Genomic DNA, 22,115 nt, shown 5'->3' with positions numbered 1-22,115 from the left:
GTACATTAAAAGTATACTTAAATACAACACTGTTAAATAAAAAAAGAGACACAGGTGGCAGTTTTGTGCAGTATGTGCATAAAAGGACAAACAGTTGAAGATTGGATGAGTGTTGGTAATGCTGTGTGACAGGATGGTGAGGGACTGTTGTCACCTGTTGTGTATCCAAAGCTGACATGAGAGATGCCCTCTATGGCTGTACGGGGTAATTATTAGATAAATTAATAGATTGTAATATTTTAAGGTATTTGAAATGCATTATATGCATGGTTTAGGGAGAAAAGACCCTTACAATTGACTAAAACATTGAAAAACATCCCATTAATTAAGGACCTTCATTTTTAAATTAAGATTCAATTTGTAAATGTTTTTGGTTCACTTTAAGGGGTTTTAACCCTTTAATTAGGCTATCCCTAAAACCCCTTCATAATTCCTAAAACATATGTTACAAACCCTTGAGTTTTCACCTTAATTGAAAAGTTAAGGTCCTTTCAAGGACAAAATTAAGGAATAAATGTAATGTTATGTTGTGAATCTGCAGGGATTTGACCTTTTTAGACCAATTAAACTGTTTTTATAATTAATTACAAATCTTAAAATATAATATTCCATTAGTTTAGTCATTCATTAAATCCAGATTTGAAGTGTGAATACACAAATACTGCTTAAATATCATTACATTTCACCTGAAATGAATAAATCATCCTAATCAGATCAAATAAACCCAAACAATGCATGGAGGTAAAATAAGAATCCTTTAAAATATCATTGTCACATACAAGTATTTCTGATAAAATCCTTCTCACCGATTTAGGCGGTCAAGAGTATATCTTACAAATTAAATTGTGCTCCACCCTCTCAGTTTGTGGAACTCATCTTGCTACACCATTTTATTATTCAACTAATGCATTAAGTGCCTTTTTCAAGTTTGAATATTGATTTTGCCATACCAACTAATTGTAATTTAGAATTAGGAGTCAAATTAAATGTTCTCTAAGGACTATTTGTTTTTAAATCATTAGGTTGCATCTTCCTGCCAGGGGTCTATGTTGTTGACATGTTGTCTCTCCTCGCTTCTTCCCTCCCACCCCCCTCCTTCCTGTCTCCTCTCTGTACTCCACTATCAAACTAAAGGCAAACATGACAACATAAACACAAGGCATCCAATCTACAATTGAACAAATCTTTATTTATGGACAGTCATTCCACATAACAAGTAGGTATGCAAACACACATATATACACACACACACACACACACACACACACACACACACACACACACACACACACACACACACGGAAAGTGGTTTGAATCAGTCCTATGTTCAAAAGGCAGGCGGTTACAGCAGAGAAATGAACAGTTAATTAACTTTTACACCTTTTATTGCTCTTTACAGCAACATTTAACTTCACCCTTAACCTGGATCACTAGAATACACTTAAGCAGAGTTAATACTATTTACACGCAGAATTTATTTACATGGTCAAAGCCTGAGAGGGGACACAAAAAGCTTAATCTACATTCTCATAGTGCTTGACGGTTGAACAATAATCCATTCTCATTACAGGGGTTTGTGTTAGATTAATCAAATGTTCAGTCTGTGAGGGAGGCCGTGTACAGTTATCACATCCAACACCCGTTTTATCGTAAGACCTGAGCCAAAAAAAAAAACAACATACAGACCACAAACAAAAGAGAACACAATTCCGATTGAAAGCCTTTTTATAGATAAAAGAGAACGAGTATTACCAACCTCCAACATCCCTGTGACATAAACTGTAATTACAACACCCTCGTCTGGCTTCACTTGTGTTTAAAGGTTGTAAAATCAAAGCACTTTCTAAGTTTATTTTCTTAGAAAATCGCCACCATCCGTTATAAAGAGCTTTCTGCACATCCTTCCAGTTTGTGCTTTAAAATGAAGGCTCTGTACTCCGTCAGAATAGTTGTGGTGGTGTGGCTTCTTGTGTCTCGTAAAAATGAAATACGAGGAGACCAGCGTTCAGTACAACTACTCAAAACAGCACAGGCAAGCTTATTAGTAAGACACCATTACAATAGTTCTTTAACTTTTTTTTTATATTTTCTGTACATGATAAAAGAAGGGTGTCTTTCATTCACACACACACATATACACACACACTTGAATGAAACCAGAATGTCAACGCTGCTGTCTTTATGTTTTGTTGTGCAAGTAAAGTAAATACTGTAAGACTCTCCCTTTACACAACGCAGTTGTTCTATGAAACTGTAGTACTACCCATTTAGTAACAAAAGAGTAAATCTGTTTTCACATGCAGCGGTTAGAAAATACGGTCATTAAAGTGAGCCACTTTAAATCTGTCACTGTTGATGTTAGTATCAAAAAACACAGTTTAACCTAAGGTGTCTTGTCACTCAGTAAGGAAGCAAGTGAAAACAAGGGTCCAAAGTCCAAGCTGCTCTCACACTGCTTGTGTTGTAAGAGGTGTAATATCTCACCTGAAGAGTTTCCAGTGTGGTCTGAACAGAAAGTGTTTATGCACGATTGTAAATGTGTAACTGGAGATGCTGATTCAGCACTTGAGGTGGGCTCTGCGCTCTGTTTACAGTGTCTACACCACCCCTTCGATGAAACTGGTTTCCAGGTGAACAATAAGCATTCTCAGGAAGGACATCTCCTTGCGCGTGTTTTCGAAGATGACCCGTGGATCGTCGGATTGGCACCGGAGGCAGTTAGGTGCCATCACCATCGCCAGGTTGTTCACATCCATCTTGGTTATAGCCACGTTGGATGGCTGAGCAAATACCTAGAGATAATCAGGATGGAAGGAGAGAGAGAGCAATGAGCAAGGCTGAGAGTGTACAGGCTCACCATTGTCCTGCAGTGAGTAATGTGTGAGTCACATTCAGTTATCCAAGAGCTCAACTGAAATATATTAATATTGAATATTGTAATCAGGTTAATTGTTTGTGTACAGCAGTCCAAGTGTAGTTGAATAGTTCTACTATTTATTGTAGGGGTAATACATTTTTGAAGGTATCAGGATAGAAATTCATAACAAGCATTGTACGCAGAACGTATTGTGTAAAAAAAAAAATAATACAAATTAACACTCTTAAATAAAGTATTGTTCTTTTTAAGAAATGTTTACAGTCATTCAGTCAGTGAAAACAGCCCCAAACAAATTGGGGAAAATCTAACAATATTAAAACACTCCCCAACATAAAATGTGTGATTAAAAAGACAAAAACATTTTATTTGACTTTGAGTTTTATTTCAGATTTTTATGATCTATTTAGTTTTAGTTAATTCATTTTTAAAATTGGACAGATGTGGTCACAGCTGCTGCGAATTTGCGCTTGTTTGTATAAGGTTTAGTTGGCAATAATGATCTTGCTTTTAGGGTTGAATGTAATATTACAAATATGTGCGTGTACCAAAAGGTAACAGGATGTGGCCGGGTTGGCTCAGTGGGTAGAGCAGGCGCACATAAACATAAGAGGTTTATGCCTCGATGCTGAGGTCCAGGGTTCGGATCCGACCGGTGACGATTTCCTGCATGTCTTCCCCCTCTCTCTCTATCCCCTTTCTCACCTAGCTGGCCTATACATTAAAAGGCTGAAAAGCCCACAAAAAACAATCTAAAGAAATAATCTAAAAAAAAAAAAAAAAAAAAAAAAGGTAAAATGATGCTTCTTCATTAAATTAAACTAAAGATGGAAAATCAAGAAAGAGGCAGGGGCAAGAACTTGTACAGATATCACCATAGTGGTATGAGTGGAACAGGGACCCTGGTTGGGGTAAATTATGGGTATGGGCTGTGTTTATAAATCGCTGTCAACATGTGGGCTACCTGCAGAAAGTGGATGAAGTAGCAGAGCACCAGCCTGTTGAGCTCAGGCAGAGACTGAACCACAGCGATGGCCGCCACTGGGTCGTCACAGTTACTGACACACTGCTTGTAGAAGTTCATTGGGATGAGAGGTTCCTCCAGCTCCCGATACCACAGCTTCATTAGAGAGGCTGAACGAGACAAACGTACCCTTAGTATTCACATTCACACCCAACACATACATGTACACAAACGACAACAAACAAGCCAAATACATCCTTCCTCACCAGGGACATTGGGGTCAGAGAGATTCTCTGGGATCCTCCACTGGTCTACTTGGAGCTTCAACGCATTCACTTCATCAATGTCCCCAGGCACTCTGGGAAAGAAAGAAAAAAAAAAAACAGCATGTTAGTTACACTCAGTGGCCACAAGAGGGACCCCTACTTCCATCATTACAGATTCTCCATGCCCTGTGGCAAAGCCATTGCTACTGCACTCCCAATAGGCCTCAAATGTGTCCTGGTAGCTGAGAGTACTCTTTGTTTGCAGTGCTTATTTGGAACAAACAGAAAAACCGAATAAACATAACATAGTCAAACAACACAATGTTCCGGACGGTCCGCGTTGCGTGTAGGAGCCGAGTTTCACAGGGAGGGTAAGGGTTACAGAATTACAGTCGCTGGAGAGAATCCTACACAAACACACCGTCGTGTAGTTCCCACATGCTTGTAAGCTTAAGCAGTAATGTAAACACATATTATGAAGTATCAAATTAAACAGTGCTGGTCTGAGCAGCAAAGCAGGGCTGTGTTTGTTCTGCTGTCTGTTGTGTGTACTGTACACAGGGAGAGCCTACTATAAAATACAGAGATACAGGAGACCACACACACATTTGTTTTTACACACTATGCATACAATGAAGCAGATACAATACATAAGATCCCCCTTCTAATTTCCTAGACTCCACCTCTCTCACTCTGCTCAAATCGAGGCATGTAATTGGCTGAGTTAAGTCTTTCTTACCTGAAGATGCCCTCCGTCTGAGCCCCGCCCAGAGCCAGAACATACTGGGAAAGCTGAACCTGCACCCAGGGCAGTTTCCTATCTGGGAAGAGCTCGCTCTGCCTCTCCATCACCTCCTCCAGAGAACTGCCAAACAGGGAGGGCGTGACGATGGCCCGCCTACTGTGGTCGATCTCCTCCAACGTGGGCTTACGTAGACCCTGGAGGGGTGAGAGGTAAGGAAAGGAGAAGATTTACAACCTGTGTATGCAGCTGTGCTACTATGACTGGGCCTGTGTTTATGTCTCTACCTGTGACTGTGTCAGTGTGCCTATAATTATGTCTCTCTGTGACAGTACCTACCTGACTCAGATGCCAAATCACAACTTTCAAGCTGATACGTCCTATTTTTATCATAAGACAGTGACATATTTTTTTAACAGCATGTACATGCAACATCTAAAGCTTACCACCTCTTTCTTTATTCTTTTAGCGTACCTTTTTGCCTCCGGTGATCGCCACCTTCTGCAGTTTCCGATGGCAGAACTTGGCATATGTGCTGATAGGCAGACCTGTAGGTTGACAGAAGAGAAAAATTCAGGACTGAGAAACGATGAAACCAAAGTTGTTATGCCCTCAAAGACCCTATGTAAAACCCTTAAGCATCAGGCATTACTGAACACACAAACTAATAAATTATTTAAATTCTTTCCCACAAACAGTGTTTTTCAAGCCCCGGGACAGATGTCAAGATGCGTATGAGAGGCAGGCAGTGGTAATTGGAGAGACATGTTGACGGTGCGATTCTGGCATATGGGGATTAGAGCAGGGCTAGCTAAACTGTCAGGCTGAAGGAAGATTTACTGCTGTTGAACAAAAGCTTTAGAGACAGGATCCGGCCTGCACCTCCAACGTTCAGGTGATTCATCAGCGTCCACAGACATGAAGGGTCGAATGAGAAACAGAGGCTCCCTGTCTACAACCTGCCCTAAGTAGCTACTGTAGGGCCTAGATCTATTTTGGACGTGAACTGCATTATAGAAACAATGTTGTTTTCTGAGGTTGGATGTCCTTCAAGAGACACAGGCTATCAACAGTTGGATCATGTATACTAGCTTTCAAACAACCAAAAAGCCAACAGAAAAAGCAAGAGTGCAGAGCCACTTTGCTGCAGTGAGGAAGGGTTTAAACACTACTGGTCGTCTATATTTACATCAGGCATGAAAACAACAACAACCAGGCAACCAAAGCCCAGGAGAAATATGAGCTCACTAGGAGTGCGAGTGTACTGTACCAGGCTGAGAACGGCATGACCCCTGTCTACACATGCGCTGAAGCCAAACTTAACGACAAAAACACAGAGCCGTTGAAAGGATGTCGAGAAGACAACTTCAGTCTCATCTCGGGCATTGTTTATGAGACAAGTCTACACGAATTCAAGTGCTGGCTGAAACCAACGCTTCCCCGGGCCCGAGCCTAACAAAGTCCATTTCCAATCCCAGACCAGGTCTGGCCTAAAAAAAAAAAAAAAAAGGAGGGCCCCAGTTCCCACGTGTCTTGTACTGCTGCTGTTTACAGCTGCTCATTACTCTGATTAGACACAATGTACGTGCTCCAGCCCCTTCATCCATCTATCAAACAGCAGATCTCATTATGCTGTTTTTCTGAGACTTTCATCAAGATTCCTCTCTCCAAAGACCTTTTGACTTAGTCAGAAACGTTCCGCAGGCTCTCTCGTTGACCTCTTAGTCAGTTGGAGTCTGAGTCACTGAAGTACAATGTGTGAGGCCACCGCTGTGGTGTCTGCTGTGAGATGATTGGGTTCCTGTTTGGCGACATCATCATCGGAGCTGGCAGTGCGGGCTGCTCTAATGAGGGCACGTGTTCGATGAGTAGGTATCCCCTTAAACGTCTGACATGCATAGAGACCGCGAATATGATTCACAGTGTGGTCCGTTGTGTGTATAGAGAACATTCTGAAATTTTTATCCTACGTATTGTTTTCAGCTCAACTTTCTGTGAAAACCATTCATTGTGTCTGCGAGTACATCAGCATGTACTCATCTGGCAAACTGCACAGTGCTGCATTTTCCATCCCACACGGAGTGGTCACTCTACAGGGAGTGATATGTTAGATTTGTATTGGCTTGCATGGCTTAGACTCCAGACAGCTTCTGAAGAAAGTAGAAAAACATCTTTGGGACTCCTTCCCTGCCTACTTTGTACTCTGTCAAACAGATAAGCTTATACAAACGGGAAATACTAAGGATGTTCTTAAAGCAATATTTAGGACTGAAGAGCGGGTAATGAACAAAAGATGGTAACACTTTATCCATCTACATAAGAGTGACATGACAGTGTCATGACACAGTCATGACACATGAACCCTAACCCTAATCCGTCATGACAAAAACTGAATGACGCTTACTAAAAGAAGCGTTATGTCATAAACGTTTATGACTTGTTTATAATGTTTATGACACATTCATGACAGTGTCATGTCACTCTTATGTAGATACCTTCAAGTAAAGTGTAACCCAGGAGTCAGCAACCATAGGCACGGGTGCCACCATTGGCACGCGGTAGCTCAAACAATGGCACACTAGCAATAAGCGCGCAAGAGAGTTTTTTGGAAATGTTCAAATCCGCACGTCAAATGGCCTCTTTCACAGCCATGGCTATTACTCATTGCCTTTTTCACAGAATGTGACGCAAAGGGGGAAAAAAAATAACACAGTAGGTGATGGCAGACTTAATGCTGATATGGCACACTGATTAACATGAACATTTTAAAATGGCACTTTATGTTAAAATGGTTGCCAACCCCTGGTGTAACCCAAAAGATTTACCTTCTTCCTCATCTGTATTCTGTTTCCTCTTCTTTCTGGACTTTGAATTCTTCTTCAGCTTTAGGTCCTGCTGTTCCAATATGAACTGAGTCACTATCAAAACAGAAGATAACAAAAGGTCAAATTTCTGATGGCCAGTTAGATAAACACGAAGCAGACAGATTTTTGGGCTCATCAAAAACAATACTGTGCTTTTCATCATGATCGTACTGAATTAAAATCACAATTCCAAAGCAAAATAGAAAAGGGAAGAAAATGCAAATGCAATTTTAAAAAGAGAAACATCTCTCTGGCCTACATAAACACAGGGAGGTACAGAAGAAAGAAAGGTGACCCACCATGTTGCTCAGTCTGAGACTCACATTTCTTGTCGCTGGCAGGGTCCGTGTGTCTCTGGATGTAGCCCTCCAGGTAGCAGCGGAACTTGGGCGAGGGGGCGAAGAACGCCAAGCTGACAGCCATCAGCTCCCAGCCTCCCGCCAAGCTTCTCGGGGTGGCATTGCCTGTGGTCTGCCTCACCAGCTGCACGTACAGCTCGTCCCGCAGCCCTGGCATGTCCCAGCACTTGGTGATGATGAGGAGGGCACAGTGACGGCGGTCCAGACGTGAAGGCCTGTCTCCCATGTAGGCCTGTACCAGCTTGAACATCTCGCAGGCCTCCTTCCGGACGGCGCGGTTGCTGGTGACCAGCATGGGCTTTTTGATGGAGCCGCGGTTCCACGACAGCATGTTGGCAATGGAGACACGGCGACGGAACAGGCCTTGCGTGTGCATGTTGAGGTGCTTGCTGGCCCAGTCCTCCATGCCCATGTCGGGAGGCGGGGGCTGCCGCAGGGTGGCGTAGGAGAGCTGGTAGGAGGACCCCCGTGCTCTTCCACCTTCCCCATCACCTTCTTCTCTGTTGTCATGGTTGACAGGGCGATGAGGGCCTAGGGAAGCTGTCCGCCCATCCACCATGCCTTTCTTTCTGCTCTCCAACTGAGCCTGCAGCTCTAGGGTGCCCGCCTGCAGGGAGACAAGAGGTGGACATGAGATAGAGAAGAAGAGTTCTACCGAAGAGCAGGAGGGAGTGTATCAGAAGAGGAGACAGAGGGGGTGAGGCAAGAGTGCAGCAGAGGTCCAAACTGTGTGTGTAGCTGCAGTGTGCTGCCTTCCACCTGCTGCGCTCTGCTCTGCAGTGCTGGGGCTCGAGGGGGGAATCGCTGCAGGATTGGCACACTTCTTTCCTGATGCCAGAAATAAATTGCACCGGGGAAGAAATCTCCCAAAATCCCTATGAACCCTGGCCTGTGGAGCAGGTGACCAGATAGTGGCATAACAGTCCTTACCCCTGGCCCTTTCCACTCCAGGCTCATCTACCCTGCAAAACCAAAGCTATGCTAATAGACCTCCCTGTGATCCCTGCGGTTGAGTCTATGACTATAAGGAGCACCTCATACTCCCTTAATAGAAAAAGCCAGTAACCCAAATATTCTCTGCAAACAGCCAGGAACAACACCAGACCTGAGCCAGAATCAAAGCTCAAATTTTCTAATGGAACATAAAACGCATTGACATGTCTTTTCAATGAGACCCTGATGTAATATGGAGCTCACAAGTGCCAGACAAGCTGGACTTTACATTTTGGTTTCTCAATCAAATGGAGCAGATGTGAGCTTCGGCTTTGCCAGAGGGTTTATATGGTCGTACATAGTTTATGTTTTTAGAAAGAAATTGGTGACAGAGGTCAACTCCAGAAGATCAAATGGAACAAAGCACATGTTCAACTAGAGAATAGGAATGTACAACTTCTACTTTCCATAAATTACACTGCTTTTACAGATAGCTTACAGATGCACCAGCACATGATGGGCATTTAGTCATACTATGGAATGAGACAGTGGACAATTCTTTAAAAACATGAATTATTCATGTTTTTTTGTGGAAATGGACAGTTTCAGTTTGTCCTTTGAACAAGCTAGTTCAAAGGTCGTAATAGTCTCAGTGAGAACTGAATGTTCAAATATGGAAATATAGAGCTGCTGCTACATAGCAAGCCATAATCGGAGAGTGTGTGTGAGTGATATAACAGCAGGTCTGAAGAACATTCCAGGGCAGACTTAGGGGGCCTGCTCAGTGCTCCTTGGCTGCTGTCTAACATGCTTAAGCCACAGTGGTACCAAAACGCCTTGGTACCAGCCTGCCCACTCTTCCTCCTCCTCTTCTCCCTGCCAAGCCTGGGCCATATGGGCCGCAGCGGCCCTCCTTCCTGACTGAGGGAAGCCATGTCCTGAATCTCTTTGGCCTGGCATGGGCCCCAGATGCCCAAGCACAGAGATGGCATATGAGTACACAGCACCTGCAGTGCAGGGCAGATGGACTATGGTAAGAGGATGACAGGTAATGCTGGGACTGTGGTTATTATAGCAGTGCCCTGCCTGCCCACTGCCTAAGGTCTTGGGGACATTTAGGCACCGAAGACTGGAATGCAAAAGGCATTACTCACAAATGCTCAGTTCTTTTCAAGGAGACAAATTAGCCTTACTGTTTTCATCCCACAGCTCCCTGTTGAATCAAACATTCATTATTGTAGTTGCAGCGGTGCAGCGGGGCCGCTTCTGAAAACACTATAATGTATGGAGGTATGGGGAGTGATTCTGTTGCAAGAGGGGATTTGGAGATTAGAAGTAGCAGATCTTGGAATGGGCTCTACATGCTGCCACTTATACAACTGTTTTGACAAGTCAAAATAGTTCTTTTATCTTTAAATCATGTTTGTAAGGACCCTTATATTTTAGTGCTCTGCAAAGACAAAATCCAACCACATCTGTTGTGTTGTCTAGGGCTTTTAAATTTCTTTTAGTATTTAGCTGAGTCACACAATATTTCCACTCTCCCACTTATAGCTCTCTGAGGACTAGACATACTAAACAATAGAAAAGCAGCAGCTAGAAATTCCCATAATACGCATATACTTTATTAACGAATTACTGTGCTTCATTTGTCACAGTGAGACTGAAGACATCAGTAATCAGAGCACTTTGTTTGCACACCAGAACAAACAAAGCTGAATCCAAGCAAATCTGCTGAGGTAAACAGACTACACAATAACACACACACACAGTTGAGCTCTTAATTAGACAAGAAAGTATCATAGCATTGGATTAGCTATAATGTATTCTCTTACAATCTGTAAGAAATGTTCTTGCTGTTTGCCACACACACACACACACACACACACACACACACACACACACACACACACACACACACACACACACACACACACACACACACACACACACACACACACACACACACACACACACACACACACACACACACACACACACACACACACACACAGGGCAGAGTTACCTGGGAGGGCGGTCCAGGGGTCTCTGGAGAGGACAGGCTGGCCTGGCTATTCACACTCATCTCCAAGGTGTCTACCTTTTCATAGGTCCTTTTCTGCCTCCCTGGTATCTCCAGAGGGGTCAGCGCAGGGTTGCCATGGTTACCTGCCCTACTCAGTGACCGGGGAGCCCCGGTCAGTTCCTCTCGTGATGCGCACCTGCTTGCTGACCCCCCTCCCACTCCTCCGTACCACCTGAGGGAGTCCGCGGCGGGGGAGCGCGTCCGAGGTACGACAACCCTCTCCCCCATTTCCGGGTCCAGCCCCGCTCTCACCTCCCTCATGGTGTTGGAGCGACTCACCACCTCCCTCATCTCGGCCATGAGCCTCTCGTTGAGGGCACACAGCTCCCCGCTGCTGCCTACCGACCCCGGCCTGCCTCCCGCACCACCACCGGCTCCCACCCTCCTCCTGCTCTTTCTTCTCAGACTTGGGGAGGGGCCCGTGGAGTAACCAGAGTCCTGATAGTTTGCCGTGGCCTGGGGGGTTGAAGAGGGGAAGTCCTGCGAAGCCTGGCTGCTCTGTCTGCTGTGTCGTGCCTCCATGGCGCGCTGGACAGTGGCCTCAAGGACCCGCCAGCTTTGCTTCTTGTCCAGTGTACTTGGGCCCGGGGTCCCTGGCTCTCTGTCCCTCATCTGGCCTCGAGCCTGGGGCAAAGAGTGGGCCTGGGGATGTGGCTGAGGGTGGGGCATGACAGGATCCTGCCTGGAGGTAGGGGAAGGGGTACGTGTGGGTACAGGGGAGCCAGATAGAAGTGCCTGTTTGGGGTCCACGTTTATCATGTGCTTGATGCACTCCAGGCCAGCTGGGCTGTAGTCAGAGGCAGAGGGATTCCTCCGGTGTCTGGACCCTGAATGAGATGAACCAGGGTGCTGGAGGTGTCTGGGTTTTTGGAGGCTATGGGTAGGTGTCAGACGAGACAGAGGTTGTCCGTTGAACAGGTGCGCCCCCTCGACCTCCATGTCTGTTGGGGGTTCATCATATATGGGACATTCTGAAACGGGCTCGTCATAGATTGGGGTAGTGCAACCATACTGGGGAGAGACCGGGCATGGTGTGCTGGTCTGTGACCTGTGAAGGAGCGGACTAGGATGGCTACTGTCTGATGTCACCAAACAGAAGCTGCCATTGCTGGCTTTTCTCAGGTGATGGGCCTGACGTGTGTCAGCGGCCATTTTGCCAGAAGGGGCGGTTTTATATCCCTGGGTGGAGCTTAAATGTACTCCTTGGGTCTTATTGCTAGAGGGGTGCAGGTTGACGGTGTTGACTTTGCTGTGTGCACTGGGCTGGAGGTGCTGCTGATGCAAGGCTGGGATAGGCTGGCTACGGCTCATGCTGTTCACCTTCACCAACATGGCTGCCTTAGAACCAGGTTCGGGCTGCCATCTTTGATAAGCATCCCTAAAAAGAAGAAAACATAAGCAGAATTAGATTTGACAATGATCAAAGCAACAAAGTCATTATATATATATATATATATATATATATATATATATATATATATATATATATATATATATATATATATATATATAAAGTCAAAAGAAACACCCAAAAGTCAACAGACCAAACCTTAAAAGCACTATCATCATACACAATCATACACAGGCATGAAGCCATTCGCTATATATCCTCCAATCTTAAAATATGTAAAGCTGACACGGCTGAGAAAATCCGCAGCAATCCACAAATTCCTCTCCAAACAGTTTGCTGACCTCCAAAGACTTCACTCCATTTTTAGTCTGGCAGTCATAGTAAACTTTTCAAACCCATGAGACAATAACTCCAGTGTGTGAGCAAAATCGCCTAAAAATACCGAGCGACTGAACAAAACACATCTCACTGAAAGATATGTTTAGGACTGGGTGGGGAGAATATACATAGGGTAACGTTATATAAGAAAATTGCTGGTAGTTGTATATCTGTGGAGTAGCTAATGTTGGTTGTAGCTAAATATTCACATAGCATAAAAGTCTGCCATCTGAATCGACATCTTGACAGTAAATCAGCAAGCCACATGAAAAGAGGTTGATCTGAGAGAAGTCAGGATTGCAGTAGTTCACAGCTGAGAATATCTTCACCCGGGTCTAAAAGGTTAATTCTTCTCCTTTTGGTTGAGCAGCTGGGCTAACTTCAAAACCAATAGGCCATTGCTAATCCCAGCAACCTAAAACAATCTGTCATCAATCTGGTCACGCTGCTCTGGTCTAGGGCCCTTTACTCGGCTGTCCCCTAATAATCAGGACTTTTCATTCCTCGACTGATCAAAAACTTGCCCTCTCAAACCAATGTGTGTCCAAAGCGTTATTGCACATACTACACGCATGGACACAGTTGGCGGCTGGCCTGAGTAAGACACATGTGACGTAGTACAGAATATACAAGCTCAGTAGACTTCCTCTCTTAATCAAAGGTCAAAGAGGTAAATAAGTGTGAAGGCAGGCAAAGGAGACTTACCTTCCCTCCCTCCAACCTCTTCTTAACATTCAGTGGGGTAATTAATTAGATGAAAGCGGATCACCTTGTGTCCTTGTAAGTCCAAACATAAACACAGATCAGCGTAGAGCCAGAACAAGTGCTCAAAGGCTTCCTTTTTCCAAGAGCACTACGACTTAGTTGAGAGTTGGGCTGTAACGGCAGCAAGAGGACGCAGACGGAGGAGGAAAGAGGCGGAGTGATCCCCCTCTCCTCCCCACATCTCTCTGGAACAATGCTGAAACAATTCCCCTGAGGTCCTCAAGCCAACGGCAAACTTCCTTTAGTCCTCCTAGCTACAGCTCGCCATTCTCTCGCTCTCTCTCTCGCTCTCTCTCTCTCTCTCTCTCTCTCTCTCTGTCCCTATAGAGTGAGTCACACCATCTCAGCGGTTTGAATGTAAACAGGCTCTCATCTTCAAACAGTCCCACATATTCGCCATCCAGGCAGGGCCTAAAAACAGCTGGATCTCAGCCACCTGGCTCAGCACCAGGACAGCATGTCACAACCACTGTTGTTGGGATTGCTCCAATGCCCCCACTTCACTGAGACCAATCAACAAAGTTTATTGCCTAAAAAACACACAAAAAACACACACACACACACACGTGTGAAGACAAGAAGCCCTGATGGATGGGATTCACCCCAAACCACTACGGTTTGGTTGTTACGAGCAAGTGTGAGTATGTACGGTTCCGCGGGGTGGAGAGGGGGTTGATAGGTGACAGCTGTAAACATGAGAAGCCACTGTTTGTACTCTTTGAAACAGTGTAGGTTTTCTCACTCTGGTCCTGTCAAGCAGGAGGAGGTGATACAAACGCTACAAAAATCTTTGCCACCTCAGCAGCTGACCGTTTAGCACCAGTTTGCTACGGCAGGAACAGCTCACCCTTGAAACATCAAGGCTTTCCTTATAATAGGACGGCCAAATAACACAGCAGACATCACACACAAAACCACAATAATCAAATTCCCCCTTCCATTATCCACAAAATGAAAAAATTCAATCTGTAACAGAATTTAAATATCTCGGATTGGTCATAGATCCTCAACTTAAATTTGCTAAACATATAAAGAAAATCTCTAAAACAATACAAAGCAATCTTAACTGTTTTAAATTAATTAGAAACTATATACCAAACCAGGCAGCCCTGCTGTACATGCATGCTATGGTCTTTTCACATGGTCTTTTTGGTTCACTTTACAATCGAGCAATAAAAATCATGGATAAAAAGCCAATCCGTTACCATCACTGTTACATTCTTGAAAAATATAATATATTAAGCTTTGAAAGCTTTAGTAATTTATGTTTTCTTAAATTAATTTTCAAGTGTATTAAAAATTTAGCACCTGAGCCACTTAGTAGATTTATTCAAATACAGAGCAGCCAAAGAGTTACTAGAAGCAGTACAAATCATAACTGTACAATACCATACTGTAGGACAAGCTTTGCACAGACTGCCTTTTCTGTTAAGAGCTGTAGACTATGGAATTCATTACCAGCTGACATTAAGGTCAAATATCGGACATCAAAAAATTTACTTCCAGCATTAAGTTGTGGCTAAAGGCAAATCAAAGCTGTAACCATTTTTAACTATTGTTATTAGTATTATTTTGTTTAGTTGTGTAGTGAGTGAAGGTGTGTGCCAATGATTTTTTTTTTTTTTCTCTCTTTTCTCATGTATGTATCTGTTTTATAATGTTCTTAGAAATGCCCAACCAGGGACAACAGTTGAGAATTAGCTCTAGCTATAAACTCTATATGCTGCGCATCAGTTACGGACTTTGTATTGTAACTATGTTTGCTTGTATGGTCCCTGTTAAATAACAAAAAAGAAAAAAAAAAAATTCAAACCTTGCTGTGAACACATAAAACAATCTTGGGTTAATGTGACGGCCTGCTGTAAAAATCATGAATCTGTCTTCCATGGTCTTGGTGAGTGGGTGACGTACTTTATGAGGACTGACCCTGAGATAGAAGTGACCACTACTTCCTGTCTGAGGAGGTCCTCTGGAGGGTTGGAGAGAGGGCTTCCCCATATGTAACACAAACAGGAAATGCCTAATGTAATGTTCACATGCTGTGCCCCGCGGCGGAAGTATGAGTTAAAACTTAATTATAGGGATTTATTTTTAATTTTTTATACAGCTTTACTACATTTTTCACATCATACATAAACATAAAATTCTATATCCCTGGGCCACTGTTCTTAGATGCTCTATTTTCATGTCCAAAAAATGTCTATACTATGGCTGTGTCTCAAACCGCCTAGTTGCACACTTCAAACACTTAGTTTTAAGTATATAGTGGAGATAACGCAAAAAGTCAGAGCACTGAAAATACCCAGATGAAACTAAACGGGCGCCATCTTGACTACAAAGCGGAAAGGGGAGGGACCAGGGACGTTGACCGGCAGCTGATTGGATGAACGTGCCACGTGGGTCTGGCTTCTCCCGGATTTCACAACCGAGAATAGTTCACCGAAACGTGTTTCTGAAAACATTTTAAGCGAGAAATGGGCCATACGGATGCTGAATCCGTCTGTTTTTTTGATCGAAAAAAGGTCAGTTTAATAGATTTGTCAGATTTTGAGAGGCGGCGAGCAAAGCCGACCACTCGTCATTTCCGGTAAGTGTTTTAACGTAAGTGTTCCTTTTGGGACAACACTAACCATCGAAAGTGGGCACTACGGCAGTAAGTGGTCAGTGCACATTAGCAGTGTACTGACGGAAGTATGCAGAATGAGACACAGCCTATTCCTTCATGTCCATACAAACACTAAATTATATCTTATGATAAATTCAGTAGCAACACTAAACAACCTATTGTTCAGGGACTGAAACCTGACACACTCATGGGCCTGTGAGGAAGTCTAGCTCGCAGTGTTGGGAGAGAGGGATTTTGTCAGGCTTTGTTTCTGTTGTCTGCCTACCATTGTCCCTCTCTGGCTCTGCAAAGGTCTGGCATGTTCACCCCTTCTAGCACTGGCACATGTTGAATGTCAGCAGGGAGTTTGGTGGGACGATCATTGCGATTGCATGGGGGCCGGGAGACAACTCCAACCGTAAGGCTTTACAGTGTCTTTGATATCCAAAGCCGCTAATCCCATTGCACAGCTAGAACAGCACTTGCATATCAGTAAACCTCAGGTCAACCAAATAAAGTATGATTACAAACCAAGAACCAAAAAGAGAGACAAAGACAGTACAATGGTGAAAAAAATACAACAGGCCTAAAGTGGAGAGACGATTGGTGGGGGTGGGGTGAAGGAGAACAGAGCTTGAGAGACAAGAGAGGAGGGTGTGAGCGTGTGTAAATGAGAAGGGGTGGGGATTAGTCGTGGGAGAGTGCAGTAAGGGAATGAGCGGGAAGGCTGGCATTCCTCAGGGCTCATTCAGGGGCCTCTGTGGCAGTGTGGGGAGACATACACAATGCTTGGCTGTGCCATCGTCACGGAGACGCCTCTGTCAATGACAGCAATGGGGTGCAAGTAGGGGGGTGAGAAAGATAATAGGGACAGGCTGAACCTGAAAGAGATACCACCAGACAGCAAAACCGACTCTTATGTAACACTAAACAGGCCTGGACTTTAACAATAATGGAAGTTGTTTAGAAAGGGTGTGTTGCCTGCTAGTAGCCGCCTGTCAGGTGTTGAATGTTAGCTGAAGGTGGGGATTAAGCACTGCAATTTATCAGAGGTTAAATGATACATGATAATTATCACTGGGAGTCTAAAAACTTTCCAGATTTTCCAAATCCCTTGCTGTCTGCAAAAAGATGATCTCCATTTCAACTATTTCTTAAGCACACATGATTAGACACAGCGCATGTGCACACACCAATCCTTCGCCTACATTTGCACTTACAAACTCCTTCTTTCAGAGCCCGAGCTAGCATGCGAGACCTTTAGGAAGAGAAATGTTAGATAAAATGAAGTTAGAGGCCCTTTGGAAACCAACAGTGTAATCTGATTGGCCTCTGGGTCAGCAAATCCACTTAACGGTCAGCAAATTTCAATTAGTCTCAGCAGCTATGGTGTCTAACATCTACAGCCCACACCCACCTCTGTCACTGTTCTGAATATTGCTGTGGTCATGTCGTCTCAATAACCAACTAAATATACTATGGGGACTTTGCTGTCAGCAGATGTTCTGTCTCTGCCTTCTTTCCTGCATGGAATAACAGTTGTTGGAAAAGCCATCAGCTGAATCACTTTGGCAAATAGGGATATGGATTTGGAAGCTCTAAAATATACCCCATGGGAATAGTGAAGTCTGAAAAACAGGGCTTATTATTAACATTGGCTTGACAGGAAAAGGAAATGAGGTCGCACAGGCCAAGCTTCTGCTGCACAAACACCTCAGAGTGCAAACCAATGGGATCACTGTGATCTGCGTAGAGGAAGGAAACCGAAAAGACAAAGAGGATTCGCTCTTTGTCACAATGTTGTAGCATTCAAAGCTGATTTTTCTTCTTTTTTCTACTTTTGTTTCATAAAAATATCAATGAGAAGAATAAAATAACATTTTGGGCTTGAGGCAGAGCTGGTAGCCCCTCAGTTCCTGTCAGGCACCTCCAGAGAGCCAGCTGTCCTGCAACAGCTGAACTGACGCACCTCCCTCCTCTGAGCCAAGATGTCTACCAGTTGTGCATGTCTGTGGCTCCTGCAGCCCGACCCCCACTGGAGTGCTGGCCTGGGCCAGAGGACAGCCACTAGGATCATTCTGAGGCCAACCCAACTGGATTCCAGAGAGACACGCCTCTAAAAAATTTGAAAGTGTATTTGCAACTCTTTTTGTGATGGCAGAACCCATTAAAGCACACTGTTTGGATTACATGATAAAAACTGAACGCACACACAAAAATGTTTCCAGTCAGTCTCAAGTCTCAAAGATAAGATTAGGCACATAAAAAAGTGCGGAAAAACAACAAAATGGTAGTAAACAGTGATGTTCCGTTAGAAATGGATGCGAGTGAAAACCCTGTAAGCACCTTAAAAAAATACTATCTCTGCATGCTGCAAATCAGCTGAGGCAGCCAGAGCAGCATGCCTGAGGCCAGTTCACATGCGGTGCCATTGGTTCTTCATGAAAACACTCAAGATATTCTACCGTACCACAGCACCAGATAGAGAAGTTAACTGTAAGAGCAGGGTTTCAATCATTTCTAAAAAGAGGTTTTGAATACACTGCTTCAGTGAGACATACAACTGTAGCTCTGTAATCTAGTTCTTGAGAATACCATGAAATTTGCATTCACAAAGTGAAACATGGATCGTGTATAGCAGAGTTGGAGTTACGTCAGAGCCAGTGGGAGCTGAGCTCCCATAAGGAAGGGTCTGAGCTCCCATGAAAGAGTAAAATCCTACATATGTTGGGGCGGCCTCTAGCTCACCCACTAAGAGCGTGCGTCCCGTGTAGGCTGAGTCCTTTGCAGCGGTGTGGGTTCAAATCCGACCTTCTGCTCTTTGCTGCGTGTCATCCCCTCTCTCTCCCCCTTTCCTGTCTATCCACTGTCATTATCTAATAAAGGCAAAAGCCCCAAAAAATTATCTTTAAAAAAAAAAAAAAAAAAAAAAAAAGAAATCCTACATATGTGGTAGTCGTTACTAATACATGGCCAACAACCATCATTTTAATCACACATAGATACTAATCATTTTTCAATATATTTAGTGTTATTTATGTTAAAGTAATTAAAAAAGGCCAGCACCACTTGGACTCTTCCACCAGTTTTCTTAAAGTGGTACGTTCCGCCCAGCGGTATGAACTGTTGGGCATTGAACTGTAAGCACATTAAGTCCCACAGCAATATGGTTTTGTGTATAATCAACTCTTTTTTTAATGTTCCTCTTAATGTTAAATAGTTATATGTATGTGTTATTTGTTTCTGTAGCCTATTGTTTGTTTATTTCATATCAATGTTTAATATGTTTATGAATGCACCAACAACCAGGGCAAATTCCGTGTTAAGTGCTACTTCTTGGCATTAAATCTTTTTCTGATTTTAGCTAAATCTTGTGCTCTTTTACTTGAGCTACTGCTGGTCATGCTAATTAGGTCCATTTAAGAGCAGTTGAGTGTCTGCAGTGTTAGCTTTGTGTACAGCTTGGGCTTAATGTAACTGCATTCAATGCACCTCTGTTCTGTTCTCATTGTAAACACATTGTGTTGCTTCTTTCACATGTAGTCTGTACATTTAGTCTGTTTATATCCCCTTATGTTATTATTATTTTATATTGCACCAACTACGTCTACTGAGGAGAGTGTGTGAGCCGAGAACGTACTTCAAACCCTTTTTTTTTTAAATTTATGTCCGTTAATTTAGAGGCCCCCACAAAGCTCAGATTATAACTCAAACCCTGGTGTATAGAAACAAGATAAGGACATTGTACCTGTTAACCAGACCAAAGAACTTAGGCACATAACATGCTCACACGTTCAAAGTGCATCTTTTTTTCGCCAAGGAAAAAAAGAAATAGGCAGACTTAAAACACAATATGGAAAGATCTGAAAATCAGCTTAAGACACCAGGAGCGTAGAGATGAAACATGGCTTTCTAGCGTGCGTAAAGATTTTGTGGCTATATCCTCTGAGATGAAAAGCGTGAGAGGCCACTCGCAGTAAACATGCGGACAATGTGTGACTCATTAAACATTTAAACACTTTATCTACCCCATAAGACGCCCCCCTCATTTCCTAAATAAACCCACTGGTGATTTCTCCTATGTGACTCATAGCCAGACGGTCTGAAGCACATGAGGAGAAGCTTGTTTGGTCTGGGCTTTTTTTTATACTTTTGCTTTCATGAGCACGTTTTATAAAAAAAGAAAAAAAAGTATCACTAAAAACTTCCCCCAAAATAGAAACTAAAATAAAATGTTTACAGTTCTGTTTTTTGGGCTGGCACCTTAGGGGAGAACTTTCTACATTTGTTTCCCTGAACATTCCTTTAACTAAACTGGTTGCAAACTCATATGAAGCCAGCTATCTTATCTACTCTTTAATATGTGAAGCTAATTCAACTTAGGTATAGACACATAAAAATAAACAATGAAACAACCTAGACAGAGTTGAGGATTTAGGTACTGATATATCCAACTCTGTGTAAACTTTCTGAATCTTTTTAAAAAAGGAACCCAAAGCCAGTCAACAATCAGGAAAAGCGAGTTTCAAGACTGAATGCTGGTGCACTGCTATATCATTACAGGGCTAAATGAGAGGGAACATACAGGTAATTTGGTGTTCTTCTCCATTCAGGATACCCATACTTCCTGGTTAGAGAAAGCTCTCAGTTGACCCTGGGGAACAACTGGGTTTAAGTGGGAGCCTTTGTTCCTTTTAGTGGTCCATTATACGTACCAGGCCACCCTATAAGACAAAAGAGTGCTGTCTCTGTGACCCTGACGCAAACCACCGTGGGCAACTTCTGGGTTGTCTTACACCATGCTGTCATGTGTCCTCAGCAGACTTTTAACAGTCACTCAACCTCGGCAGGTCTTTCTGTAACTTCAGTGCTGCGGAGAAGAGCCCACACACGGTGAAGACGGCCATACGCGCAGATCACACACCATCTATGGTGAAATCCCATACAGATGTTATCTGGTTGATGACAACAACACACAGACACCGACACTCAACGGTTAGTGAAATTCAATACGGATGTTAAAAGCTAGTTGATCTGTAACACCTTTAGGTCCTACATTGTGGTAAGTTTGCGTCAGTTTCCTGTGCCTATAACCACATGTGACCGACACGTTTACCCTGTGGAGACCAAGGTACTTCCCTGATGAGCTTCACAGGCTCAAAGTACCCAGAAATTCCCAGAACATGTGATAAGACTTGGCCAATGAGTAACAGATTTGGCACTCAAGCGGACATAGTAGGTGTGCTCCTTTCAGCATGAACATAGACAAATACAAAGGTATGAGCTTTACAAAGACAGGGAAAGTAAGCAACATCAACCAACTAGTGCTTAGAATGACACACAGGGTGTATTTTGTGGAAACTTTGGAAACTATCTATCTATTATGAACATATTTATTAATAGCCCAAAACAAAAGTAAACTGGTGCTGGAAGAACTGGGATTGTCCCATCTTCACAATGAACAGCATTGTTTTTCAAAAGGTCATAAGTCAAAAACATTTCATCTCTGCCAAAATTTCCCAGAGAGAGAAAAAAAAAAAGAACATATGAAGTCTAAAATAGCTGAGATGTTCAAATCAAAGACTGACGAACTTTAAACAATGAAATATCCCATTACTCTATGGAACTAAAAGAAAAAAAAAAAAAAACGGAAGTAGCATAAACAAAAAAAAAAAAAAAAAAAAAGGAAGAGGATATTCTCATGAAAGCCCCTAACACTCCAGTGTTTCGTGGGACAGAACAATTAGCTAACCTCAAACCACCGTGACAACTCTTCATTTAAACATTCTCCCTTGTTCTTACCCATTGATCCTTGTCATTATCAATATGGTGGGCCACTAACTTTAAGACAAGCATGTCTCAGAGTTGTTTTGTATCCATTTTGAGCTGTCACATTCCACCGCCTTTGTGCATTTTGTGGTGGTTTC

At 43.3% G+C, this 22,115-nt stretch overlaps 1 protein-coding gene across 2 annotated transcripts in view; it reads right to left on the bottom strand.

The window, feature by feature from the left end:
* Window positions 1–1,169: 1,169 nt before the first annotated feature.
* arhgap46a (Rho GTPase activating protein 46a) overlaps window positions 1,170–22,115 on the bottom strand; it is a 35,671-nt gene continuing 14,725 nt past the window's right edge. The window contains exons 3-10 of one of the 2 annotated variants that reach the window (XM_028575967.1): window positions 11,030–12,467; window positions 8,011–8,677; window positions 7,673–7,765; window positions 5,322–5,395; window positions 4,845–5,044; window positions 4,106–4,197; window positions 3,840–4,009; window positions 1,170–2,792 (exon numbers count right to left, since the gene is read on the bottom strand). In XM_028575967.1, coding sequence (XP_028431768.1) covers window positions 2,598–2,792; window positions 3,840–4,009; window positions 4,106–4,197; window positions 4,845–5,044; window positions 5,322–5,395; window positions 7,673–7,765; window positions 8,011–8,677; window positions 11,030–12,467 — 2,929 coding nt within the window. In that variant the 3' untranslated portion in view covers window positions 1,170–2,597. The remainder of the gene's footprint in view (window positions 2,793–3,839; window positions 4,010–4,105; window positions 4,198–4,844; window positions 5,045–5,321; window positions 5,396–7,672; window positions 7,766–8,010; window positions 8,678–11,029; window positions 12,468–22,115) is intronic. The other variant, XM_028575969.1, reaches the window with a different exon arrangement.

The sequence above is a fragment of the Perca flavescens genome, chromosome 4 (genome assembly GCF_004354835.1).
Source record: "Perca flavescens isolate YP-PL-M2 chromosome 4, PFLA_1.0, whole genome shotgun sequence".
NCBI classification, from domain to species: Eukaryota; Metazoa; Chordata; class Actinopteri; order Perciformes; family Percidae; genus Perca; species Perca flavescens.
Note: the sequence above shows the minus strand (reverse complement) of the source record. Positions and strands in the feature narration are given on the sequence as shown.